At 48.0% G+C, this 27,624-nt stretch overlaps 1 protein-coding gene across 2 annotated transcripts; it reads right to left on the bottom strand.

Annotated features, from left to right (window-relative positions):
- Positions 1 to 597: 597 nt before the first annotated feature.
- On the bottom strand, positions 598 to 23,204 carry RFC2 (replication factor C subunit 2). Of its 2 annotated transcripts, XM_041750008.1 has the most exons (12): positions 23,053 to 23,204; positions 19,640 to 19,709; positions 16,865 to 16,906; positions 16,433 to 16,539; positions 12,686 to 12,787; positions 10,519 to 10,619; positions 7,387 to 7,544; positions 7,142 to 7,207; positions 4,642 to 4,722; positions 2,753 to 2,866; positions 2,268 to 2,395; positions 598 to 961 (listed from the first exon to the last, which is right to left on the bottom strand). In XM_041750008.1, exons 1-12 carry the CDS (start codon positions 23,193 to 23,195, stop codon positions 940 to 942), a joined length of 1,134 nt encoding a protein of 377 aa, XP_041605942.1. In that variant the 5' UTR covers positions 23,196 to 23,204; the 3' UTR covers positions 598 to 939. The 2 variants fall into 2 exon arrangements, with proteins under 2 accessions (XP_041605942.1, XP_041605943.1); XM_041750009.1 differs by lacking the exon at positions 2,268 to 2,395.
- Between the last annotated feature and the right edge of the window lie 4,420 nt (positions 23,205 to 27,624).

Raw genomic sequence — 27,624 nt, 5'->3', positions numbered from 1 at the left:
TTTTTTTAAGATTTACTAATTTCAGACAGCGAGCGAGCACGACAGGGAGAGGGAGAGAGAATCTCAAGCGGACTCTGCACTGAGTGCAGAGCTTGACTCGGGGCTTGATCCCCCTACCCTGAGATCATGTCCTGAGCTGAAATCAAGAGCTGGACGCTCAACCAACTATACTACCCAGGTGCCCCCATTCTTTCTACTTTTTATAATTTAAAAAAATTAGGAAAAAAAACAGTACCTTGTCTGGCAGGAACAATCATACAAAGTAAAACAAAGTTCACTGGGAAATTCCAAAGCACCATGCGCACACGATTGCACAGAAAAGGCCAGCTGACAGTTTTCCCAAGCATCTGTACTGCACCACTAGCCCCTGGGATTCCCGCAAGTCCTCTCTGAAGGGCTCACTGTCCCAGGCTCCTCTGAGATGTCTATCTCTGCCCCTGACCCCAGGGACTGCCCTCCCAGCTTCTAAAAGAACTGAGATTAGCTTGATCAGTCTATTATCTAAATCACCTATTCTACTGATAGGATGCTTGGGGCACTCAGAGACAGAATGCTGGTTTTCCTTGCCACCTGGCGATGCCATTTTAGTGCCAACAAAACTGTCCAGCTCTTTTATTAGCTAAGATGCCACACATGCCCAGATTGGGTGCCAAGCCCTGGAGGTTCTCTAGGGTCTCTCCACCCTGTCATCACACCCGTGAGTCTGAGATTGACTGCAGGCACTCAGGGAAGCAGTGTGATGGCCACGATCGTGTAAAAGGAAGGTGCCAAATCAGAAGGCGCGGACTCCTATCTCTCCCGGATGAGGACTCTCAGGACTCTCATCACTCCGATCAACCAGTTCTCCGCCCTAACTGGCCACCGGGGCCATTGTCTTCTGACACAACCTGGCCAGGAGCCCTGCCATCTGCAGGAGAGAGTTCACACCTTCTGCTATTTTCATATGAGTATATCCAATTTCCTGAAAAACAAAAGCAAATGTAAATCTGGTTAATAAATAAGGGAGGGCTTGATGTTTTTTTTTTCACTTGAACTAATAGTTTACTTAAAATTGATGCAATGAATCAAACTTCAGCTGGAACATGAACTTGAAGTTGTCATGAGTTATGCTTAAAGTTCACTTTATTTTTTTCTAAAAGGATGTTGGTATTTCCCTCTAAGGTATTGTTTAGAAAATACCAAAAGAAAGAAAAAGAAAAAAAAAGCCAGGCTTGGAGAAAATATTAAAGTACTTATAAAACACATATCTGGGCAGCACCGTGGTGCAGCGGTTTAGCGCTGCCTGCAGCCCAGGGTGTGATCCTGGAGACCCGGGATCGAGTCCCACATCGGGCTCTCTGCATGGAGCCTGCTTCTCCTTCTGCCTGTGTCTCTGCCTCTCTCTCTCTCTCTGTATCTCTCATGAATAAATAAATAAAATATTTAAAAAAAAATAAAACAAAACACATATCTGATAAAGGACTTGAAGGCAGAGTACATAAATAAGTCTCAGACCTCAATACCAAGAAAATGACCCAATCAAGAAATCAGTAGATTTGAACAGATGCTTTGTTAGAGATTACAGATGGCAGATCAGCACACGCAAATGTGCTCAACGCCATCAGTTAGTGGAAAATGCACGTTAAAGTCATGTTGAGATACTATGACACACCTATTAGAGATTAGAGTGGCTTTAAGAGAATCAACCAGCACCTGGTTGGTTTAGTTTGTTGAGCATCCAACTCTTGGTTTCTGCTTGGGTCTCTGGGTCCTGAGATCAAGCCCTGAGTCAGGCTCTGTGCTCATGCAGAGTCTACTTGAGACTCTCTCTCCCTCTGCCCTGTGGCCCCAGCCCTGCTTTCTCTCTAAAATAAAATCTTAAAAAAAAAAGAATCAACTGAACATTCCAAGGGTTGTATAGGCTGTGGATCATCTGAAGTGCTCACAGGCTGCTGGGAGAAATGCAAAATACTACAACCACTTTAGAAATCAGTTTGGCAGTTTCTTATAAAGTTAAACATACCCTGACCATCAGAACAAGCAATCCCACCTCCTGGGAAGTTTCCTAAGAAAAATAAAAACTCATGTTCACCTGCACAGTAATTCACAATTGCAAATGTTTACAGTGGCCTTACGGATGGTCACCGGAACCCACACACCCTGGTGTCCTTCAAGCGGTGAACACACACTGTGGTACACTGCTCAGCAACAAGACCACTGACAGATGCAACATGAACAAACCCGAAGTGCATTAAGCTAAGTGGAAGAAGCCAGACTCAAAAGGCTACCTTCTACTGGATTCCATGGTCATTTCCATATAACATTCTGAAAAATTCCATTCCCCCAAAGAGAGAACAGAGCGGGGGTTCCCAGCTGCTAGGGGAGGAGCTGACTGGCTACAAACGGGCACGTGTATCTGCAGGAGGAATTATAAACAACTGTTCAGACCTAGGTTGTGGCCTTTAAATGACAGAACTCTTTGGTCAACAGAAGGCACCGGAGAGGCTGCATTTTAATCTATGCAAACTATGCCTCAATTAACTGAGGGTAAACAAATTGATCTTGAATGAAGAGAGCCCCTTTAAGAAACCCAAGGCCACTGATTGGTACATCAGGCTTAAAGCAACTCCCAGTCCCAGGCATGAGCTGCCTGCCTCTGCTGTGGTTGGGACGCTCACTGAGCATTGTCCAGAGGCCAGACCTGTGCACAAACAGAACAGAGCACAGCGTGGCCCACCTTCCCCAGAAGAGCCACTGCTGTCCTCTCACTGACCTTGATAAACTCCAGTTTCAAGTACTCTGCCATTTGGAAGGTCTTACACACTCGAAAAATGTTGCCAATGATGTCTTCTGGCGAATAGCCCAGATGCCACAGGTGAGCAAGAATCTAGACAGAGAAGAACCGCTGGGTGACAAAGGGTAAGGGGGGTGGGGGGTGCGGAGGGACACACGAGGTTGAAGCCACACCAGTCTTGGGCCTATCCCATGGCAGGGAGAGGACACCATCCTCAGCAACCCAGCCATCTTTTTTTTCTTTTTTTAATATTCATTCATGGGAGACACAGAGAGGCAGAGACATAGACAGAGGGAGAAACAGACTTCCTGCGAGGAGCCCACTGTGGGACTTGATCCAGGACTCCAGGATCAGGACCTGAGCCAAAGGCAGAGGTTCAACCACTGAGCCACCCAGGTGCCCCTCAACCCGGCCAGCTGATGGAGCTGCTGGGAGGCCATGGCCTGCAGACCTCCTGGGGGTCACTGGAGCTTCCCAACAGGTAGAGACAGGATTGCAAATGTCTTATTTTTTACTTATTCAATTTTTTTAACAGTGGGCTTGAACTCAGGATCCTGAGATTAAGAGTCACATGTGCTACCAACTGAGGCGGTCAATAGACTGCACCCCAATGTCACAAATGTTTCAGAATTTATTGCTTGGTATTGCTTGGCGCCTGGGGAGGCTCAGTAGGTTAAGCATCTGACTCTTGGTTTCAGGTCAGGTCCTGACCTCAGGGCCATGGGACCAAGCCCTATGTCAGGCTCCAAGCTCAGCAGAGTCTGCTTGTCCCTCTCCCTCTGCCCCTCCCCCTGCTCACTCACGCCCTCTCTTTCTCTCTCATAAAAAATAAAATAAAATCTTTAAAATGTATTGCATGGTCTACTACGGCACCCATGTGGCATCTTAATCCAAGGCTCCTAAAAAGCTGTATTAATCATCCCAGTGAGTATGAGGGAAGAGGGAGACCATGTGTCTGCTGTGCTCTCTGAGCTGCCAGGCACAAAGCACACCTGCTGCAGGCCTAGCCTCCACCAAATCTTCACTGGGGCTGGAGCAGAGTCCTCTCAGCCCCCACCTGATTTGCCCCAGTTCCAACCCCACCCAGCCCACTCAGACTGCAGGGTATCACCTCTGCTCTGGCATCTCGGGGTGGATGCTGGGGGGCACGGAAGCTGTGTTCATAAATCTGAAGGCTGCCCTCGGGCCAGGTGCCTGGGTCTCTGCCTTGGGCTCCTTGCCCTACCTTTTGGTATCTCATTACATCTCGTCCTGCCCTAAATCCAGTCCACTTCTGGTCTAGTTTGGTGGGAGCAGGGGGGAGGAAAACCTGCTGGGATTAGACCAATGGCCTTAAATCACACCACTGCCACCCTTGTGGACTTGAGGGTCATCTGGACTGTGATGATGGCCCCTGTGATCTGCACATGGTGCCCGGCTCCACGGAGGCTGGAAGCCCTGGGTCCTGCCTCTCCTGGATGACCAGGCACCCCTGTGTCCCAGAAAGTCATTCCCACATTCCTCAGGGGGACAGAGGGCTAAGTCTCCCTCAGCAGGCAGACAGACTGTGTCTCAGAAACGTAAGGAGTTGGGCTGGTCTTTCCTCAGGTCTTGGGGGGACAGAGCTCCCTTGTGGAGGATATAATTATAGGACAGTGATGTGACTCTTAATTGCAGGTTGAGTGCTTGTCAATAGTGTGATTTAGAGTGAGGAATCCGGCTTCCCAGAATCAGCTTCCCCCCGCCCGGAATGCACCCAACTGCTAGTATCATTCTAAGAATCCAGTGGAGCAACCCTTGTGAGGGAAGCCCCAGCACAGAGACAGGCTCCTGCTGCTCTGCTACAGAAGCAAAGGCTCCTCCGGAGTCAGGGGAGGAGGGACGCAAACCTTGTAGGCTTCATCGATGTTGGCATTCACACAGTGCTGGATCATTTCTTTTACCAGCAAGGGGTGGGGCTCATCGCAGACCTGAGCAAATGGGAAAAGAAGGCCAGTGAGGGGCTTCGGGGACCCACCTGAGGAGGAGCCCCGATACACCCAAGTACCCAACTTCTCAGCGGGCTTTTCTCATCAAATTCTCCAGCAAACAGAACCAGGTTTGGAAACGTCCCAGTCACCACCAACTGAGTCACCAGAGTATGGCATCACCTTCCTTACTCCGGGGGCCATGTATGTGAGGGAAGTTCTAACATTGTGGTTACAGATTTCCCAAGCACAAGGGGAGTGAACAGGGCCAACAGGAATCCTTTGCCTTATGAAGAGCCATTAGCTACACACCTTATTAGGTCACTTGGAGGATGGTGCACCCAGAACCACTCAGAATCCACTGAAGACTGGGACCACCTGGAAGCCTCCCACCTGGAATAGAAACTATTCTTCTAGGGACAATGGTCCTCCACCTCAGCATGTCAGGGTGAAGAGGATCCTGGGGGTGTGCAGGCATCCCTGAGCATGAGGCTGCCTCCCTGCCCCTCCCTCCACTGGCCTGGAGTCCACGCTCCACCCTCTACCTCAGGACCCACATTTAAAACTTCTTCCTCTTGGGACCCCTGTGTGGCTCAGTGGTTGGGTGTCTGCCTTCAACTCAGGGCATGAACCGGGATTGAGTCCCACATCGATCGGACTTCCTGCGTGGAACCTGCTTCTCCCTCTGCCTGTGTCTCTGCCTCTCTCTGGGTCTCTCATGAATAAATAAATAAAAAATTAAAAAAAAAATAAAAATAAAACTTCTTCCTCTTCTTTTTTTTTTTAAAGTAGTCTCCATGCTGAGCTTGAACTCACAACCCTGAGATCAAGACCTAAAATCAAGAGTCAGCATTCTACTGACTGAGCCACTCAGGCACCCCCTCTCATTTACTTTTATTTTTTTAAAGATTTTATTTATTTATTCATGAGAGACCAGAGAGAGAGAGAGAGAGAGAGAGAGGAGAAAGAGAGAGAGAGAGAAAGGCAGAGACACAGGTAGAGGGAGAAGCAGGTTCCATGCAGGGAGCCTGACGTGGGACTCAATCCCGGGTCTCCAGGACCACGACCCGGGCCAAAGGCGGTGCTAAACTACTGAGCCACTCGGGCTGCCCTCATTTACTTTTAAAGGAAACCCTTTTGCTCTCTCCCATAGCCCCATGAGCCCTGGAACTTCTCTTCCTAGCTCAGTGAACTTCCCTCAGAAATCTTGCTTTCCAGAGACGCCTGCGTGGCTCAGTGGTTGGGCATCTGTCTTCAGCCCAGGGTGTGATCCTGGAGTCCTGGAATCAAGTCCCACATCGGGCTCCCTGCATGGAGCCTGTTTCTCCCTCTGCCTGTGTCTCTGCCTCTCTCTCTCTCATGAATAAATAAATAAAAATCTATATATTAAAAAAATCCTGTTTTTCATAGCCCTAGAAGGTCTGCTTCAGGATGGCTCAGAACCTGAACTGTCTAGAGACTAAGCAAGTTCCCTGAGTGTCCTTGAAAACACATTCACCACCAGGGGCTAAATGGGCTTTCAACACCTCTCTCTCTCTCTCTCTCTCTCTCTCTCTCTCTCTTTTTAAGATTTTATTTATTTATTCATGAAAGACACACACAGAGAGAGAGAGGCAAAGACACACGCAGAGAGAAAAGCAGGCTCCATGCAGGGAACCCGACACGGGACTCGATCCCGGGACTCCGGGATTACGCCCTGGGCCGAAGTCAGGCACCAAACCGCTGAGCCACCCAGGGATCCCCACAACACCACTCTCATTACCCACAAACTGGCTAAGAAACAGATAGGGTCTGAATGTGTGGACAGCCCTACCCAGTTTTTACTCTCAAAGAAGGGGGAAACTGGGACACCTGGGTGGCTCAGCAGTTTGGCACCTGCCTTTGGCCCAGGGTGTGATCCTAGAGACCCGGGATCGAGTCCCATGTCAGGCTCCCTACATGGAAGCTGGTTCTCCCTGTGCCTATGTCTCTGCCTCTCTCTCTCTCTCTGTGTGTGTCTCTCATGAATAAATAAATAAATAAAATCTTAAAAAAAAAAAGGGGGGGGGGGAACTAACTGATCTCCAAAATAGCCAAGTTGTTAGGATGGGGCAGCCAGTTGTCCACAGTATTCCCTGGAGAATAACCCTTGGGCAATGTGGGGAAAGTGGGAATCTCTGTCCCTCGGGCAACAGGAGCCTTGCACCCTCTCCAGCAGCAGGACAATCTCGGGGGTGGGGGGTGGGGCAGCGGGGTGTTGTGTCCTTGGCCACCAGATCAGAGAACATCAGGATGGGGGGCTGCTCCCGAGACCCTCCTGACTGCACAGGGCACACAAGGGTCCCAGCACAGCTGCAGGTCTGTCCAGGGGTTCCCAGTGCTGCCCACCGACCATCACTAACCCTGCTTTGCAGAACCACCTGGGGCCCATGGGCTCCTGTACCTTGAACACGTTCTCGCTGTTAATAAAGCCGAATCCTGAGAAAGTCGACTGCACGTTGTTGAGTGCCTGTGGACGAGCAAGCGTGCTTTGGGGGCAATGTTCAGTCCTGGCCTCCCCTCACCCCTGGAATCCGAGTAGAGCCTCCTCCTCCCGAGTCCCCAGTGAGCAGGGTCTCTGGTCTCTGCACCAGGACCATGCCCCACTTCCCCCCAGAACCGGGTGCCTGTGGCCTAGGGGGTACGCACCTGCCGCATGTCTCCCTGCGCCGTGAAGATGACGGCCTCCAGGCCATCATCGGTGTAGGGCACTTTTTCCTGCTCCAGGACAGTCAGCAGCCGGGCAAGAACCTGGGCGTCACTCAATTTCGTGTAGCGGAGGACTGCGCAGCGGGACTGAATGGGCTCTGATGGAGACACAAGGGTGGGGGTCCCCACAGAGGCCAGCACATCCCCAAGAGCCCTTCAGGACCCCTTTGGCAGCCCAGTGCTAGGAAGCTGGGGCACAGGACATGCTGGCCCCACGCTCCCTCCCCAGTGGGTGCTCAAGGCTGGTTTCAAAGCAGAAACAAGAGGACCCGCCCAGCACTGCCTCCAGATGGCCTTGGCTAGACACAGCTTCCAGAAGGGGAAGAGACCCTCCAGGATAGAGACACATGCCACAGCCCACAGCTGAGTCAAGGCTAGGCTTCTGCTCACTGTGTATGCTGGGTGTCAATACCCAGCGGGACCAGGATGAGCATGGGACATGTGGGTGGTTTCTGTAAGGCTACAGTCAAGGGCAGAGAGCCACTAGAGAGGCAGATGCAGAATTCTGGAAGCTGCCCCGTCCCTCACTTTAGACTATGACAACAGCTTCTCCAGGATCTCTCAGGCCCCATGTGGTCTCTCTGTGTTCCATCCTTTGTGCTCACACAGGCTTTCAAGGAATGCACTCCTGTAAGTTTATGTGCATCAAAGAAACCTGAGAGTCCTGAGAGTTAGCCCATTTCAATTTATCTGAAATCAGGAACCTCTACTGAGGAACCATAATTACATATTTGGCTTATCAGCTCAGATAAGAGGAAGAGTGATAGGTTTGTATTTAAAAGCAATTAATATTCCAGCTAAAGTAGAAGCATCCTTTAGCTCATTTTTCTCTCATGAGGAGTGTCAAAAGCTGAGTTCACAGAATTTATTATTTTTTAAGTAGTCCCTATACCCAAGGTGGGGTCTGAACTCACCACTCCAAGATCAAGAGCCACATGCTCTTCTGACTGACCCAGTCAGGCGCCCCAGAGTTCACAGAATTTAAATGCATGTCAGAATAAAGCAGCATGGCCTTCCTCAGAACAAGAGTGTCTCTCTCTTCACTGAAATGAGTCCAGGACCCAAACTGATGTTTGAGTTAAAAAATCAACTCTGGGAGCACCTGGGTGGCTCAGTCAGTTGGGTATCTGCCTTCAGCTCAGGTCATGATCCTGGGGTCCTGGGATCAAGCCCTCATCCAGCTCCCTGCTCAGTGGGGGTCTACTTCTCCCTTTCCCTCTGCCTCCCTCCCCTCCCGGTTCATGCTGTCTCACTCTCATTAATTAATTAATTAATTAATTGAAAGAAAGAAAGAAAGAAAGAAAAAGGAAGGAAGGAAGGAAGGAAGGAAGGAAGGAAGGAAGGAAGGAAGGAAGGAAGGAAGGAAGAAAAATCAACTCTACAGCAGAGTACTTGGCTGGCTCGGTCACGAGAGCATGTGACTCTTGATCTCAAGGCTGAGTTTGAGCCATGCTAGGTGTAGAGATTACTCAGAAATAAATTTCTCCAGTGATTTCATTCATATATCTATTGTATCTGTTTAGAAATTAAAAAAAAAACAAAAAAAACCAAAAACGGGATATCTGGGTGGCTCAATGATTTAGCACTTGCCTTCAGCCCAGGGTGTGATCCTGGAGTCCTGGGATCGAGTCCCACATCAGCTCCCTGCATGGAGCCTGCCTCTCTCTCTGCCTGTGTTTCTGCCAATCTTTCTATCTCTTATGAATAAATAAATAAAATTAAAAAAAAAAAAAAGTCATGGGATCCCTGGGTGGCGCAGCGGTTTGGCGCCTGCCTTTGGCCCAGGGCGCGATCCTGGAGACCCGGGATCGAATCCCACGTCGGGCTCCCGGTGCGTGGAGCCTGCTTCTCCCTCTGCCTGTGTCTCTGCCTCTCTCTCTCTCTCTCTCTCTCTGTGTGTGACTATCATAAATAAAAATTAAAAAGAATTAAAGAAAAAGAATTATTAAAAAAAAAAAAAAGTCAGGATGCTGTTTGTATCAGCAAAATTGACAAGGGAGGGCCAGGGCTTTCTCTGCCCACAGCAGTAGGCAGTGTCAAATCAATAACCAAACTTGTGGATGCACAGCCCTATGCGAAATGCATTTGGGGAGGTCTCTAAATATGATGCTACTCCTGGCCTCAGAGTTGTTACCACCCTGGTAGTATCCTGAGGGTCGAGCATGTTCTCCTTCAATGCTGTATGTTCCCCACTAGCACCATACAGAACAGACTAAATGTTTGCTCAATGATGACTGAACAGGTTAATGAAGAGATGATGAGCATCTGACGCAGGTGGAAGGACACCAAAGGAATCCTGGTGACATGGCAAGCCTGCTGAGGCTGGGAATCAGGACCGTGCAGTGTCGCATGGCTAATCACAGGCTTAACTGAAGCTGTGCAGTGGCCTGGGTGAAGGGTAAGTCCGGGGGCTGAGCTTTAGCAGGGCGGGGTGATGTGAGAGAGCGGTGAGAAATGGTGAGGGAAATAAAGCAGACTGGGTTCGCAGTGCGTATCACAAAGGGAAGAAAGTGCAACCAGCAGGAAGCTGAGACGGGTGGGGGACAAATGGGTGAGGAAGCAGAGAGACTTCCAGGAAGGGAGGGACAGGCGCCAGGTCAGAGCAGATTGATGGGGAAGCCTTCACTGGTGAGGCAGTCCCTGGTGATGACAACACACCATGTGCTGATGGGAGTGTGTGCTAAGTGCTCAGAACACACCGGAAGTGCAAGAGCACGTCTGGAGCAAGTGACCATGACAGGATATCGAAATGTCATGTGTGCCTGTGATGGTGCAAAGGTCAGACAGACCTGGGGTTCCAGGCCCAGCCCTTCCACTTGCTTGTGTGACTATGGGCAAACTACTCAACCTCTCTGGGCTCCAGTTTTCTCATCTTGAACATGGAGCCAGTAACACCTTCATGTAGAATAATATAAGATTAAATGAAAGAGTTGATTCTGTAGTGCTCAGCCCATGGGAGGCAATCAAAAAGCCCCTACTCAAAAAAAAAAAAAAAGCCCCTACTCTTCTGTTGCCAAAGGGCCCATGTGAGCACCATGAGGGGACCCCAAGCCACCCAGAGGTGACCCTTACCTATGATTTTATCCGAAGCATTACAAGCAAGAGCAAAGCGAGTCGTTTTGGAGTAGATTTCCATGGTTCTCCTCAAGGCTTGCTGGGCTCCATCAGTCATGCTGAGAAGAAAACAACAGGGGGGCATTTTGCATCTGGGACACAGGGTACACTGGAAACAAATCCCACCCTAGAGAGCCTGGGCACCCTGAAGTCCAGACTGAGCATGCTTAGCTGCTCTCCAGGACCCCAGGTGGGTCTTCCACAGGCAGGCTGCATGCAGGTGGAGCAGAGGGCAGAGACCCTGCAGTCAGGCTGCCCCAGTTCGTCTCACAGAAACTCAACTTGTGAGATCTCAGGAAACTATCTGAGCTTGGAGGTATGGAGGGTGGGCGGGGTGTAGATGGCAAAATGGGTAAAGGGGAGTGGGAAATAGAGGCTTCCAGCTTTGGAATCAATAAGTCACAGGTATGAGAGGTACAGCATAGGGATGCCTGGGTGGCTCAGTCAGTTAAGCATCTGACTTGCTTTCAGCTCACATCATGATCTCCAAGCATCAGGCTCAGCACAGAGTCTGCTTGAGATTCTCCCTCTCCCTCTGCCTCTCCCCCAACTTGTGCATGTGCATTCTCTCTCTCTAAAACAAACAAGTAAAAATCTAAGAAATAAATGTTAGCTGCATAAATGTTAGCTGCAACATCACTATTATGTTCCAGTAAAACACAGTGGGCATACGGATGCCCATAGTGGTTAGTGGGCATCCACACTATAAAATATAATATAGCAATCAAAGACTGTTTGCAACAAGACTATAGTAACTTGGAATGCTTTTTTACATTAAAAGAAAAAATAAGGATACAAAAATTATGTTATGATCTCAAGTATATGAAAATGCAAAGGGTAGAAAACAAGGAGACTAAACCAAGATATGAACAAAATTTTGTGTTTTCTTTTTTTTTTAAGATATCTATTTATTCATTTGTTCATTCATTCATTCATTCATTCATTCATGAGACACACACACAGAGTGAGAAGCAGAGACACACAGGCAGAGGGAGAAGCAGGCTCCTCGCAGCGAGCTGATGTGGGACTCAATCCCAGGACCTCAGGATCATGCCCTGGGCCGAAGGCGGATGCTCAACCACTCAGCCACCCAGGTGTCCCAAGCCACCCAGGCATCCCTGTATTTTCTTCATTTAACATCATCTCAAACTTCTCATTTATACCAGTGATGGTTGTACAACATTGTGGATGTACTAAATACCACCAAACTGAACACTTTGTTATTTAGAGAGAGCTAGCACGACTCGGGGCAGGGGCAGAGGGAGAGTCTTAAGCAGGCTCCACTCCCAGTGTGAAGCTTGGAGGCTGATGGGGGGCTCGCTCTCACAACCCTGAGATCACTTCCTGAGCAGAAATCAAGAGTCGGATGCTTAACCAGTTCTCTGCCACCCGGGTGCCCCTGAACTATACACTTTAAAATGGTTAAAATGGGGGTTGAGGAGTGCGCCTGGGTGGCACAGTCAGTTAAGCGTCAGCCTTTGGCTCAGGTAATCAGAATCCTGGGATCAAGCCCCATGTCCAGGTCCCTGCTCAGTAGGGAGTCTGCTCTTCCTCTGCCCCTCCCCACACTTGTACACATTCTCTCTCTCAAAAAAATAAAATCTTTTTAAAAAAATGGGTTAAGGGCAGCCCCGGTGGCTCAGCGGTTTGGTGCCGCCTTCAGCCCAGGGTGTAATCCTGGAGACCCAGGATCAAGTCCCACATCGGGCTCCTTGCATGGAGCCTGCTTCTGCCTCTGCCTGTGTCTCTGGCCTCTGCCTCTCTCTCTCTCTCTGGTCTCTCATGAATAAATAAATAAAATCTTAAAAAAAAAAAAAGGGTTAAAATGATAAATTTCATGTCATGCGTATTTTGCCAGAGTAAAAAATATATATAATTGAAATTATTCACACGATACTGGAATAGACACAGTAACCAACGTTGTCAGTCATCTTAGACAAATGCTTGTAAATTACTAGGTAAAGATAAGGTTTAAGGCTCAGGTGCTGTTAAATTGCTTTTTGAAGATGTGATAAGCCAGTCTGCCACCAAAGTACAAAGGTGAGAGAGCTTTTCCCTCCTGCTTTAATAAAGCCTGATAAGAGACAGAAATAAAGGTCAGTATGTACTTGGCAAAGCACTCTACCTGTCTGCCTCGTCCAGGATGATGATCTTGTGCCGCCCTTTGGGAAGGGTGACTTTCTGCTGGGCAAACATCTTGATTTTGTTCCTCACAACATCGATGCCCCTGAAACAACAAGGCATAATTGTATGGTCACCTTCTGAGATCCAGGTACCTTCAGGGGGTCTTCTCACCCCCAGGACACCACCACAGATACAATTTTAGTGTTTAAGTTTTCTGGGCAACTCTCACTATTTATAAGGATTAACGTTTCAGGGATCCCTGGGTGGCTCAGCGGTTTAGTGCCTGCCTTTGGCCCAGGGTATGATCCTGGAGACCTGGGATCGAGTCCCACAACAGGCTCCCTGCATGAAGCCTGATTCTCCTTCTCCCTGTGTCTCTGCCTCTCTCTCTCTCTCTCTCTCTGTGTCTCTCATGAATAAATAAATAAAATCTTTAAAAAAAAATGATTAACATTTCATTACTTTTATTCCTTCTTGGAGGTCTTCCAAAACACAAAGATAAAATTTACTTATTCCTTCTGATAGCATGAAAGTTCACCAGATCCCTTTCTGAGATACATCACAGGGTCTCAGTGACCTTATTCTTCCTGTATCTTGAAACAAAATAGCAATGTCATCATCCTAGTGACTATTTCCTTGTTTCTTATCAATTCCTTATCAATTATTCACAACTATGCTAAAAAAATAAGATGAAAGTCATAAGAATACACAACATTGCTGCGCTTGCCTAGGATGGTGTGGTAGAGGGAAAACTGTCCCTATTGCCCCATCCTCCAATGTTTTGTGTCACTAGGGGTCTGCATTCTCTTTCTAGAAGACATAAAAGAAGTTCAAATACACCATCTTTGTTATTTTTTAAAGCATTCACTAACCGCAGCTGAAAATTCAAAACTTTTTCATTTTCCACCCACAAAAGATGGAAACAAATGACAGAAAACATTCCACATTATTGGACACATCAAAAAATAACCATAGAGAGACAAAGAGCAGCACTCTGGACGCTAACAAGGACAGTGAAACTGACCACAGTCAGCCTCAGACTATGTGCTTCTCCAATGCCAAAATCACGGGTGAATTTTCTCAAACTTTAGCATCAAGAAGTGAATAAGACAGATCTAAGGACAAAGAATAAATATGTTTTTATCCAGTTAGTCACTCAACAGGAAGGACTTCATTCCCCAATATATCTTCTGACATGAATGTGGACCATCCTGTTTTGCTAATGCATGTGACTATTCTCTCATCTTTTAAGATGCTTGCTTGCCCACCAACATTTATAGGGTAGCTGGCAGTGATCAAAAGCTAAAGGCAGGTATGTATACAAATGGGATTAGAAGTAAAGAGATGGGGATCCCTGGGTGGCGCAGCGGTTTGGCGCCTGCCTTTGGCCCGGGGCGCGATCCTGGAGACCCAGGATCGAATCCCACGTCAGGCTCCCGGTGCATGGAGCCTGCTTCTCCCTCTGCCTATGTCTCTGCTTCTCTCTCTCTCACTGTGTGCCTATCATAAATAAATAAAATTAAAAAAAAAAAAAAAAAAAGGAAGTAAAGAGATGGAAAAACAAAATTATTGTATTGATCATTATAATGGGTGTTCATCAAATTAAGTTGGAACTATTTTACCATTATGGGCCATTCTCTCAAAATTATGAGCCACTGGTTCTTAGAAGTAGTGAGTTTGGGGGCACTTCGGTGGCTCAGTCAGTTAAGAACTCTGACTCTTGGGACATCTGGGTAGCCCAGTGGTTACCATCTGCCTTCGGCTCAGGGCATGATCCTGGAGTCCCAGGATCAAGTCCCACATCAGGCTCCCACAGGGAGCCTGCTTCTCCCTCTGCCTGTGTCTCTGCCTCTCTCTGTGCCTCTCATGAATAAATAAATAAATCTTTAAAGAAAAAAAAAAAAAACGGAAGAGATTAAAGCACTGAGAACCACATCCTCAAGGAATAATCAAAGGCAGATTGCAGACATTTTATTCAACAGTTCCTTGTTTTCTAATCCTCTACTGTTGTTTTGTGTGTGTGTTTTTTTAAAGATTTTATTTATTTATTCATGAGAGACAAAGAGAGGAGGGGGGCAGAGACACAAGCAGAGGGAGAAGCAGGCTCCATGCAGGGAGCCCGACGTGGGACTTGATCTCGGGTCTCCAGGATCACGTCCTGGGCTAAAGGCGCCACTAAACTGCTGGGCCACCGGGGCTGCCCCCTCTACTGGTTTGTATCTGAAGAGTGAACAGCACACGCCCATCGGGATGACCACCACCACCAGCAACAACAGAAAACAAATGTTGGTGCAGATGTGGGGAAATCACATACTGTCAGGGAGCATGGCAACTGACACAGCTGCCACAGAAAACAGTGTGGCACTTCCACAGAAAATGAAACAGAATTGCCAAAAATAACTCAGCAGTCCCCTTCCTGAGTATGTGTCTGAGATATATGAAGCAGGGTCTCACAGACCTGTCTGTACACCCCTGTTCATGTGAGCATTATTCAGTATTCACAGCAGCCAAAAAATGAAAGCAGTGTCCAAGACACATGAACAGATAAGTAAAATGTGGTGTTCTCTCTACACAGTGGGATACTAGTCAGCCTTAAAAAGGAAGGGAATTCATTTTTTTTTTTTTTTAAGATTTTATTTATTTGAAAGCCAGTGAGCATGAACTGGGGGAGGGTGGGGAAAGGGAGAGGGAGAAGCAGGCTCTCCTTTGAGCAGGGAGCCTGATGTGGGGCTCAATCCCAGGACCTTGAGATCATGACCTGAGCCAAAGGTAGACATTTAACCAACTGAGCCACTGAGGTGCTCCAAAAAGGAAGGGCATTCTGACACCTGCTCCATCATGAAGAACCTTGAGGCCATTATGCAGAATGAAGTAGGCCAGTTACAAAAAGACAAATACTGTATGATTCCACTTAGATGAAGTCCCTAAAAGAGTTAAGTTCATAGAAACAGAAACAAGGATGGTGGTTGCTAGGGCTAGAGAGAGGGGGAAACAGAAAGTTATTTGTTTCATGGATATACAGTTTCAGTTCTGCAAATGGAATGAGTTCTGGAGATGGTTGCACAACAGTGTGAAAGTATGCAACACTGCTGAACTGGGCATTTAAAAATGCTGACGTTTGGGCAGCCCGGAAGGCCCAGCGGTTTAGCGCCACCTTCAGCCCAGGGTGGGATCTTGGAGACCCAGGTTCGAGTCCCACATTGGGCTCCCTGCATGGAGGCTGCTTCTCCCTCTACCCCTCGCCCCCATCTCTCATGAATAAATAAATAAAATAATTTTTTTTAAATGCTGACATTTAATGGAATGTGTATTTTACTCCAATTAAAAATAATTTTTAAAACTTTCATTAAAGGAGCACCTGGGTGGTATAGTCAGTAAGCATCCGACTCTTGGTTTCCACTTACGCTACGGGATTGAGCCCCAAGTTGCCCTCTGTGCTTGATGGGAAGTCAGCTTGAGATTCCCTCTCCCTTCGCCCGTCTCCCACAGGTGTATACGTACACACTCTCTCTCAAATAAATAAGTAAATCTTAAAAAACAAAAAAACTTCATTAAAAAACAAAGTAAACCAGTAACAGTGCTCAGGATGCCACGTGGATAGGCAAGTGATGGCCATTCTTGTTCACAGGGAAGGATCAAAGGAAAACACAAAGCTGGGAAGTAAACCCCAAGGAATAGGTGGTTTCTATGACAACTCAAGACTTCAAACGCTTGCCACGCTTCATGCAGCCCTAACTCCTAGGCATACCTGTCATTTGAGGCATTGAGCTCCAAAACAGCATCCTTGAGCGCTGGGCCCAACAGGGCACGGGCCAAACACAGGATGCTGGTAGTTTTGCCGGTCCCCGGGGGGCCCTAGGGAGGAGATCGAAAGGGCTATAGGCCAGCAGAATGAGCTTGCCTTAGCTCGCCTTAGCTCCCAAGTTACTGCTCCCCAATCTGTTGGGTGTTCACCTTCCCTTCGAACCTCCACCCCAACCCACAGCACACTTCAAATCGACACAGACACCAACCCACAGGCCTCCCGATCCAACAGAGCACAATGCTTCCCTCTGCCAAGGGGAATGGCAAGGGCTCTGGGGGCCAGGGGCCTCTCTGACGAGGAAGCTCTGTGCACTTAAGCTCTTGGAGGGAAAGTGAAACTCTAAGATCACCAACAGGGCCCCAAGGGGGTACTTACAGCGATGATAATATTGGGCACATTCCCTTCCTTTGCAAAGACCTGAAGGAAGAAATATGCATCAGAAGTGGTTAATCTGCGGGGCACCTGGGAAGCTCAGTGGATAAGCATCTGCCTTTGGCTCAGGGTGTAATCCCAGATTTCTGGGTTAGAGTTCCACATCGGGCTCCCCACAGGAAACCTGCTTTTCCCTCTGCCTCTCTCTCAAGAGTAAATAAATAAAAATATATATTTTTAAAAAGTGGTTAATCTGCAGACCTGAGGTGCCAAGCCTCCTCGGCCACACAGACGAGTTTAGGGACATGGCCACAGGGTTCTCCATGTGGATACCCCACAGAACTCTCTCCTCTGCATATTCAGAACCAACGTCCTCATTCCCCCTCATGCCCGAGGCCCTACCCATGCTTCCCCTCACCTAGGCTGTCCATGCCATCAACTCTACTGCCTACACCAGGAACCTAGAGGTCATGGTCATCCTTGACTGGGGCCTCCTCCACTCCCCATGCCCCAAACAGCACCTCAGTTACAGAGGCTTGGCCATTTCCTTTCCTCTATCTCCATGTCCTTTTCTTCAGCCCCACTGCTACTTACTTCACCAATTACCTCTCATCTGGATGGCTTTGAACTGGCCCTTAATTGGTCTCCTGGCTTCTAATCCTGCCCCACGCCCATACACTTTCCCTACTATAAACACAACCAATTTCCTAGGATACCCATCTATTAAAACATTTGCACCTGACTGAAGCCCCTGGCGGATTCCTTCCTGCCCTGTGAGGCCCAACCCTTAAACAGGGCTCAGGAGACCATGCCCACCTCACCAGCTCATTTCTTACACACCCCAATACATAAATTCTACAGCCTTGTTATTCTGTGGGCTCCATGGACCCAGAGCACCCGGATCCCCCAGGAGCCTGTTAGAAAAATGCAGACTCTCTGGCCCCGCTCCAGAAATTTGGGTCCGGATCTGCATTTTTAACAAGATCCCGCAGGCAAATTCATATACCCATTAATGTCTAGAAAGCACTACTCTGTATTCCAATCAGATGGTACCACCCTCCCATAGCTCCCACCCACTGCCAACAAGCTAAGCCCTCTCACCTCTGGGCCTTTGCATATGCTATTCCTGCTGCCTTCCCTCCCTCTGCTCCTGACCCCCAAGTCTGATTAACTTTCACTTACTTAGCTCTGCTGTCCCTTTTTCCATTTGAGAACTAAGACACTGTGAGCAGATCAACTCTTCCCATGTGCATCCAGAGCACCCCGTACCTCCTCTGGCAGAGTGCTCATCACAGTACCTCTTGACTTTAGCCTCTATGAGACTAAATCACACTGGCAGGGGTTGTGTCTATTTTGTTCACTGTTATATCAACAGCTCCTAACGTCATACCATACCTGGCCAGGAAATACTTGTAAAATGAATACATTTGTAGAATAAATATCTTGGCAGCTGTTAAAGTCTAAGGCCCAATTACTGCAGAGACTGCTTCCATCATGTCTCAATTAGCTGGGCTTCTAGATTCTGACTAAAGACCTCTAGTGCTAGGATTTCAAAGCTTGCTATATTGTGAATACTCCTACTTGTTCCTGTCATCCTGAAGTAGGCTGTGTCCTGTCACTTAGGCCTTCTAGGCAGGGGTTGGCAAACTATAATGAAGGAGTGTTGGGGCGAAGTGAGAGGTAATCCAGCCTGAGGTCTGGTTGTTTCTTTAAGATTTATTTACTTGATAATAGTGAAAGGGAATATAAGGGAAGGGAGAAGAAATGTGTGGGAAATATCAGAAAGGGAGACAGAACATAAAGACTCCTAACTCTGAAAAAAAAAAATTAATAAAAAAAAAAAAAAAAAAAAGACTCCTAACTCTGGGAAACGAACTAGGGGTGGTGGAAGGGGAGGAGGGCGGGGGGTGGGGGTGAATGGGTGACGGGCACTGAGGGGGGCACTTGACGGGATGAGCACTGGGTGTTATTCTGTATGTTGGCAAATTGAACACCAATGAAAAATAAACTTATTATTAAAAAAAAAATTTATTTACTTGAGAGAGAAAGAGAAAGAGCACGAGCAGGGTGGGGCAAAGGGAGAGAGAGAGAGAAAATCCCAAGCAAAATTCCCATGACCCGGAGATCATGACCTGAGCCGAAACTAAGAGTCCAACGCTGAACTGACTGTGCCACCCAGGGGCCCCTGGACCTGTTTTTATAAGCCTCCTAGCTAGGAATGATTTTTGTTTCTTTCTGTTTTGTTTTGTTTTTTTAAGATTTTACTTATTTATTTGAGAGAGAACACAAGCAGCGAAGGGGGAAGGGCAGAGGGAGAGGGAGAGCAGATTCCCCGTTGAGCAAGGAGCCAGATGCAGGGCTCAATCCCAGGACCGAGATCGTGACCTGAGCTGAAAGCAGATGCTTAACTGACTGAGCCACCCGGGCGGCCCAATTTTTATGTTTTTAAAGGGTTGTTTAAAAAATTAAGATTATTGGACAAAGGCATTATACAGTTTACAAAGTCTCAGATATCTACCAGTTGGCCTTTACAGAAAAGGTTTGCCATCCCGGCTCTAGAACCATAGGTCAGAGAACCCACCCCAATAACCTAGTGCTTGAAAAATGTGAAGTTAGACACCATGGTTTCCAGTCTTCTCCAAACAGACTATCTCTCAATCCCTCAATCCGGATTCATGGTTCACCCCACCCCACTATCTTGGCAGCCTTCCTCCAAATGCCTCAAGCTTGTCAAAACCATGATGTGACATAAGATCATCTCTTAAAAAAATCACTCACCTCCAGCCTGCTCACTGTGTCTTCATTCCCAACAATTTCATTCAACTTTACTGGCCTGTATTTTTCAACCCTGTTTTTAAGAAAATGCATAAAGATGTTGACATGACTATTTTTACTCTGCGCAAGAACAAGCACTAAAGGGCAATCCTGAGATCTTTGTCAGAAGACTGTATACATTCAATTTAAATACAGTAAATGTTGTAGGTTTTACATTTAAAGAGGTACCCAAGTTGGGATCCCTGGGTGGCGCAGCGGTTTGGCGCCTGCCTTTGGCCCAGGGCGCGATCCTGGAGACCCGGGATCGAATCCCACATCAGGCTCCCGGTGCATGGAGCCTGCTTCTCCTCTGCCTGTGTCTCTGCCTCTCTCTCTCTCTCTCACTGTGTGCCTATCATAAATAAATAAAATAAAATTTAAAAAAAAATAAAAAATAAAGAGGTACCCAAGTGCCCTTTGAAAAGTGCCTAAGGATTGTACACCACAGGGTTCAAACCCGCCACGGCAGAGACACACCTGTTGTTGCTGGAGAAGGGCCAGAGTGGGCCATCTGGAGCAAAGGGACACTGCAGCAGTCCGGTCTGCCCGTCACAACAGAAGCTTAGTACATGCGGCGCTGATATCATCTAATCTGACAGACATGGTGCAACCCAGCCCCCTTCTCATCCCTTACCTGCCAGTTCCTGCACACTTGTGCCAGGTGCACAGCAGGGCTGGCTAGACAAAAATCATAAGCCTATCCTGTGATCCTATGAGGCTATGTGGACAGGCTAGTGGCTTTCTCAGATCAATATTTCTTTCTTTTTAAAGATTTATTTATTTGAAAACACATGCACACAAACAGGCATACGTGCACATGAGTTGGGGGAGGGGCAAAGGGAGAGAATTCCATGCAGACTCCCTGGAGCCCAGAGCCCAAGAAGGGCTGGATCTCATGACCCTGAGATCAGGACCTGAGCAGAAATCAAGAGTCAGATGCTGAACCGACTGCGCCACCCAGGCACCTCAACACTTATCTCTTTTCAAATAAAGCAAGCTATGTTATGACTTTCTCTAGTCTGAGAACAGAAGTGGCATAGATTTGCAATGATTTGACCATCAGCACTTCCGCTGCCCTTTACTGTACTCTCTGATTTACCCTCAGCTTGCAGTCCCTGCAGGTATTGGTTCTGCTCCAGAAGCAGCTAAGTGCAAAGAAGCTTGTTTGTCACATACTATAGTAAATAAAGAGCTCTCCTCCAAGACCAGCAGAAGGAGCATGCTTGTTCCTACTCATTTCTTGTTTATACTCAGTCCTTTCCAGGTGTTGAGCACCATATAAGGAATTTGAGACCTTAAGGGGAGAAAAGAGGAAGGTAGAGAAACAAGCAAGACATCGTTCTTGCTCTAAAGGCTTTTCCTGGGTGCCTGGGTTGCTCAGGTTGGTTAAGTGTCTGCCTTAGGCTCAGGTCATGATTCCTGGGATCAACCCCCACGTCAGGCTCTCTGCTCAGCGGGGAGCCTACTTCTCCCTCTCTTGCCTGCCACTCCCCCTGCTTGTGCTCTGTCAAATAAATAAATAAATAAATAAATAAATAAATAAATAAATGTTTATCTTTAAAATAGACAAAGAAATGAATGAATGAATAAAGGCTTTTCCTATCAGCAAGCACACAGAGCTTAGCAAATCTTACTATAGTGCTAAACCGGTTATATAAACCAAGGGCTGTGGAAGCTCAGAAGAGGGAGAGAGGCAACACTTGGGAATGTCAGGCACTGAAATTTGAACTGGACTATGAACATGGCAAACATGCTCCTCCTTCAGGGCCTTCACAGGGGCTTCTCCTGCCTGAAAGCTTTCTCCACATCACCACATGGCTCACTCCTGAGTTCAGGTCTTTGCTGAAATTAGCTCATTAAAGGCCGTCACTGACCACCACAGTCATTTTACTTTATGCCACCTATCATCATCAAATATACTGCATATCTATTGGGTTTATTCTTTATTCTTTCCCCATGAAATGGAAGCTCATGGCAGCAGTGTTTTGTTTTTTAAAGATTTTATTTATTTATTCATGAGAGACACACAGAGAGAGACAGAGACACAGGCAGAGGGAGAAGCAGGCTCCATGTAGGGAGCCTGATGCAGGACTCGATCCCAGGACCCCAGGATCATGACCTGAGCAGAAGGCAGATGCTCAACCACTGAGCCACCCAGATGCTCCAGCAGAGTGTTTTGTATAATGAAATATCCTAAGCATCTAAAGTAGTGTTGTGCATAAAAAAATATAACTCAAGCCACATGTGTAATTTTACACTTTCTGTGGCCACATTAAAAACTAAAATGAGGGCAGCCCGGGGGGCTCAACGGTTTAGCGCCGCTTTCAGCCCAGGGCCTGATCCTGGGGCCCAGAATCAAGTCTGACATCAGTCTCCCTGCGTGGCGCCTGCTTCTCCCTCTGCCTGTGTCTCTGTCTCTCTGTGTCTCTCATGAATAAATGAAATCTTAGGAAAAAAAAAAAAAAGAAGTAAAATGAGGGGCAGTTGGGTGGCTCAGTTGGTTAGGCCTATGCCTTTGGCTCAGGTCATGATCTTCTGGTCCTGGGATAGAACTTTGCATCCAGGCTCTGGGATCAGTGGGGAGTCTGCTTCTCACCCCCACCTGCGCACTCTCTCTCTCCCTTCCTGAAATAAATTTAAAAAACTGGTTTTGTTTTTAAGTAAAAATGGGTGAAAATTAATTTTATTAACAATTTACTGACCCTAATATATTCAAAAGATTATCATTTTCAACATGTAATCAATGTAATAATTACGAATGAGATTTTTTTTTTATACTAAGTTCTGGAAATCGGGTGTATTTTGTACACCATCAGCCCATCCCCATTCGGACCAGCCTCATTTCCATTGCTCTCAACGGCCTCAAGGGGCCAGTGGCTGGGGGACTGGACAGTGCAGCCGTGGATGGATGGGCCAGTAAGGTGTACTGCTCTCCATTTAGGTATCCGGTCAGGAGAGGGGTGGGTTGGCGGGATGGGCACTCAAGGAGGATGGAGGAGTGGGCCCGAGGGGGATGGCCCACACCACACCTGCGCCCGGGGCAGGTGGCTGTCCAGGTCACCTGCTGCTCCCGGGTGCCCAGGACGCGCCTGCAGCACACCACCCCGAGTTCCGACCCACCCCGCACCCGACGCTTCCCGCCAGGCGCTGAGTGGGCGGCGACGATCACAATCAGCACAATTAGAACCCGCTTCCAGAGTTCAGACCGCCCACCGTGCAGCCCAGGCGGGGCCGAGGACGCGCGTCGCTGGCCTTCTCCAAATCCGCAGCTACTCGGGGCCACCCCGCGGCCTCCCGCCCGGAGTTCCCGCAGGACACGGCCAGCCAACGCGCCCACCCACGCCCAGAGCACCCATCACTTATGGCGGGGCCCTCACCACGGCAGTTCGTAGTGGCCGGTGCTGCCCGGGGCCTTGCTGGAGGCGGGCGGAGGGTCCTGGGGCCCGCGCTCCGCCGCGCCACCGCCGCTCTCCTGCACCTCCATTCTTCCCGCGCCGGAGGACCCGCCCCATGACGCCATCACGTAGGCCCCGCCCCCAGCCCCCGAGGGCCGCCGGGCCGCCGCGGAAGCGGGGGCCAGCGCCTCTCGCGCCTGCGCAGAGCGCCCGGGCCGCGGCCCGGGGTTGGGGGTGCCGGTGGCTATGGGAGGGCCGGCGTCCAGACGGCTAATGAAAGGAAGGTTAGACCCGGTCGCGTCGACTTCCGAGAAGGCAGGTCGCTCCAGGAGGGGACGTTCGGCGGTTTGCGTCTCTGTGCGATTTGTGTGGGAGGCCCCGTCGGCGCTGTGGGTCTGGGGCGGCGGCGGCGCCCGGGCAGCCCGGGGGGCGGGGCGGGGCCCACGCGGACTCGGACCGGGACCCCGACTGACGTGCGGACCGTGCCCTGCGGGCCCCATCGCTCGGGTGTCCCGGTGGAAGCGGCGGTTCCTGTGCGGTGGGCCCCCGCGCCCTGGCGCTTGGCCTTTGTGGTCGGGGCGTTCTCACGGTGCTGCGAGCTGGGACTTGCCCCCGATTGGCGGAGGAGACAGCTGTCCCCTCTGTGGGATGCGACCGCGTTTCCTTCCAGAAACATGGGTACTCCGTATGCCCGAATGCTTTGAGCATTGTTTGCGCCGGGGTTTCGCCCTATTGAAGTAATCTTCGATCGCAAAGCCCAGATCTCCTAATAATGATGAATAATAGGGATCCCTGGGTGGCGCAGCGGTTCAGCGCCTGCCTTCGGCCCAGGGCGCGATCCTGGAGACCCGGGATCCCGTCGGGCTCCCCGCAGGGAGCCTGCTTCTCCCTCTGCCTGTGTCTCTGCCCCTCTCTCTCTCTCTCTGTGACTATCATGAATAAATAAATAAAAATCTTTTTTAAAAATGATGAATAATAAAGATAATGAACAATGACTGTCGTTTACTACGCACTCGCTGTGCACCAGACCCGAGGTGGATACTCCTAATTATCCACAGAAGCAGGCTGGAGAATGATTGGATCATTTGTCCCATGTCATTTAGGCTGTAGGTGGTCCAGCCAGGATTCACTCCCCACCATGCTGCCAAAACAATTGGTATAATATTGTATTGTTTGGATTAGAAAAAAAATGTTTTAAAGATTTTCTTTATTCATGAAAGAGAGAGAGGCAGAGACACAGGCAGAGGGAGAAGCAGAGTCCCTACTGAGCAGGGAGCCCGATTTGGGACTTGATCCCAGGACCCCAGGATCACGACCTGAGCCAAAGGCAGAGGCTCAACCGCTGAGCCACCCAGGCGCCCCTCGTGTAAAATTCTGTTGTATTGATGGGGGTGGCTCAGCGGTTGAGCACCTGCCTTTCATGCCCAGGGCGTGATCCTGGAGTCCTGGGATCCAGTCCCACATCAGGCTCCCTGCATGGAGCCAGGTTCTCTCTCTACCTGTGCCCCTGCCTCTCTCTCATGAATAAATAAATAAAATTTTTAAAAATTCTATTGTGTTGCGTTTACCATATTTCACCATAATTTCGGGTTAAAAACTGGCTTTCATGGCCAAATCGAAGAGAAGAATTGGGACCCATTTATCTCTATCCCTATTTGCTTAGTACAAGGACTGGCACTCGGTAATTGTTCGATTTGAAGGTCTTTAATGAACAGTGAGGATCCATGTTTTCACAACAGTTTGGGTCAGCTGTGAGGAACTGGTTTGCTTTCACCAGAAGGCGATCAGAACTCCATTGGCTGTTTTCCTGCCATCACCAGTTAAAATCTCTATACGTTTTGGTAGAAGACCTTGTCTTCTAGGTGATTGATAAGTCATTCAAATCATCATGGGCTCCAAAATCTAGATCACGTGATTTTGTCCAATTTTTATCCTTACCTTTCAGTTTTCTTTCCCCAATTACAGACATTTATTGGAGAACACAATATTGCTTTTTATATTCATTTTTCACATGTGAATTCTCTGCTCCCTCTTTCTAACCTGAGTGGTCAGCTCCATGAGAAGAAAAGTGCCTGCAGCCTAATGCCTGGTTCCTTCCTTTGCACATAGTAAATGCCGAGTTTCTCTCCGCTAACTGCTCATTCCGGTTCTGCACCCAGGCTAGCGAGTTAGAAGCAGTGGGCACAATTTACAATTGTGTTCTGTGAGATGGATGGGAACACATGATTTCTCATTCTGTTTAACTTCTTGCCAGTTGGGCAGGAACCACAAATGACTCAAATCCTGAAGCAGTTTGTTCTCCTTGGTGGTAATTACTAAAGTTTCCAGGTTCAGAACTTAGTGTTTTTCTTTTTCCCTTTTATATGATTTGGGGGCAGGGGAAGCTTGAAGTTGGCTCTCCTTCTTCCATTCTCCTTTGAACCATCTTGCCTGTTTCAGAAATTGCTGTTCAAAGATCCTTTATTTCTCCAGAGAAGATACAAATTTTCTTGAAATAGAAACTCTTCTTGAAATGTCTTTTTCATGGTTTTCCCTGGGGTGATTTCCACGTGATGAAATTAATATTTTCCTTACTGTCAGCTATTGCACACACACACACACACACACACACCCCTTCCACATATACACAGCTTACAAATAAATCATTTTCAATAAATACAGAAAACGGTATATAATTCTTAACTCTCTCATGGTTCTTTTCCAAAAATCCCACTCTACAGGAGGCCTGTTGGCACCCACAGAACTCTGCATTTGCTGATACACTTAGGATGCCAGGAGAATCAGAGAAGGAGGTGACCTTTGGGGCAGAACTGTATAACGGCTTCTTTATATTGAGCCTTCTGTGACTTGTTGGACTTGATCCCAAATAGAGCTCAGAGCTTAAAAACTCCAGCTATTTCTGTAGGCCATACAGCAGCCACACTGGGGGGGGGGGGGGGGGGGGGCGGGGCAGGGCATGTTGGGGAAACCACAGGTCAAGCAACAAACCAAAGGAAAGGTCAAGGGCAAGCCCAAGTGAATTCCTCCTCTTCTCTCCTAACAAATCTGCAAAATCCCAGGAAATTGAATCTGCACCTAGGCTAAGCTCCCTGACTCTTAACCTCACCAGGGCAGTTAGTTATACAAAAGACGAAGGGCATGGAAAGGAGAAAAAAAGACAGAAAACAAAATTCTTGGTGTGCCTGGGTGGCTCAGCTGGGTAAGCCTCTGAGTCTTGATTTCACCTCAGGTCATGATCTGAGGGTCGTGACATCAAGCCCTGCATCAGGCTCTGTGTTCAGTGTGGAGTCTGCTTGGGATTCTCTCTCTCCCTCTACTCCTCCCGCTGTTCATTCTCTCTCTCCCTCTGTAAAAAAAAAAATCTCCCTCTGTAAAAAAAAAAAAAAAAGAAAGAACAACTCATTTACTGAAAGCCAGAGCATTCTCATAAATTGTTAGATGGGACAGGCAACAAATCTTGGTTAAAATGACACCATGACTTTGATCACTAGAGTATAGCCCAATTCCCCAATGATGACACAGGTCATGGAGTTGAAAATCGGGTGGCATCTCAAGACCAGGACTACCCTATACACCTGCTTTCCACCCACTGGTACCCTCCACTGCCCCAGAATATCGAGCCTACTTGATGCCATTTGCCTTGCTTATCCTGAATTTTTTTTTTTAAATCATGTTTTGTTTTCCACTGGGTTTCTTGATGAATTGTAGCTGGTTTGTTTGTTTTTTAAGTGGTGATGCTGCCACTGAAATAATTGTTAACTCTCAGATGCTGCAGTGTTCCATCATCCTTAGAATTTTTCTAACATTCTCATTACCATTTTCAGTATTAAAAGGCTCATCATGTAGTGAAAAGGTATATATCCTAAACATACCTACAGTGCAAGGATTTGTTGTTTGGGTAACATTTGTCCTCAGGAGTTGCTCTGATTATATTTGTGGAATTTGGAAACCAGTAGAAATCATTTAGCCTCATTCCTGGTTTCTGTCTTTCACAAATATTGACTGAGTGCCTACAGCCACTTGCATGGAGAGGACAAGCTTCCACCCTCAAAGAGCTGACTTTGTACGGAGGGAAACACCAAGCAGCCAAGCAGACGTTTATTTACTTATAATTCTGGTTAAATGTTAGAATAAGGACCTGATTGCAGTGATAGGGTACCACCCCACGTGAGGAGTCCAGAAGGCCTTTGCTGGGAAGGGGGCATTTGACTTGAGATCTGAACTCTGAATCTGAGAGCTGAGTGCCTGTTGGCTTTGCTCTCCTGAGACCCTGTTTATTTCTGTATTGTACTCACAATTATCTGGATTTATTGCTTTGTTTAGTATTTGTTTCCTCCCTAAAATGGCAGCTGTTTGAGAACAGGAGCTCTCTCCATCCTGGTCACCGCCATATTCCCATGGCCTAACAAGACCTGACGGACATAATGACCACACAATGGCTGGAGGATCCAGGGTAAGTACGAATCAGTGTTGGAGAGAGAAGAGGCTTACAGGAGCCAGATTGTGCAGGACGAGAGAAAGGTTAGGTAAAAGAAACAAGGCCCAGTTTTTGTT

Source organism: Vulpes lagopus, chromosome 3 (assembly GCF_018345385.1).
Source record: "Vulpes lagopus strain Blue_001 chromosome 3, ASM1834538v1, whole genome shotgun sequence".
Taxonomy (NCBI): domain Eukaryota; kingdom Metazoa; phylum Chordata; class Mammalia; order Carnivora; family Canidae; genus Vulpes; species Vulpes lagopus.
The sequence above is the reverse complement of the archived record's forward strand: the minus strand, read 5'-3'. Positions and strand labels throughout refer to the sequence as shown.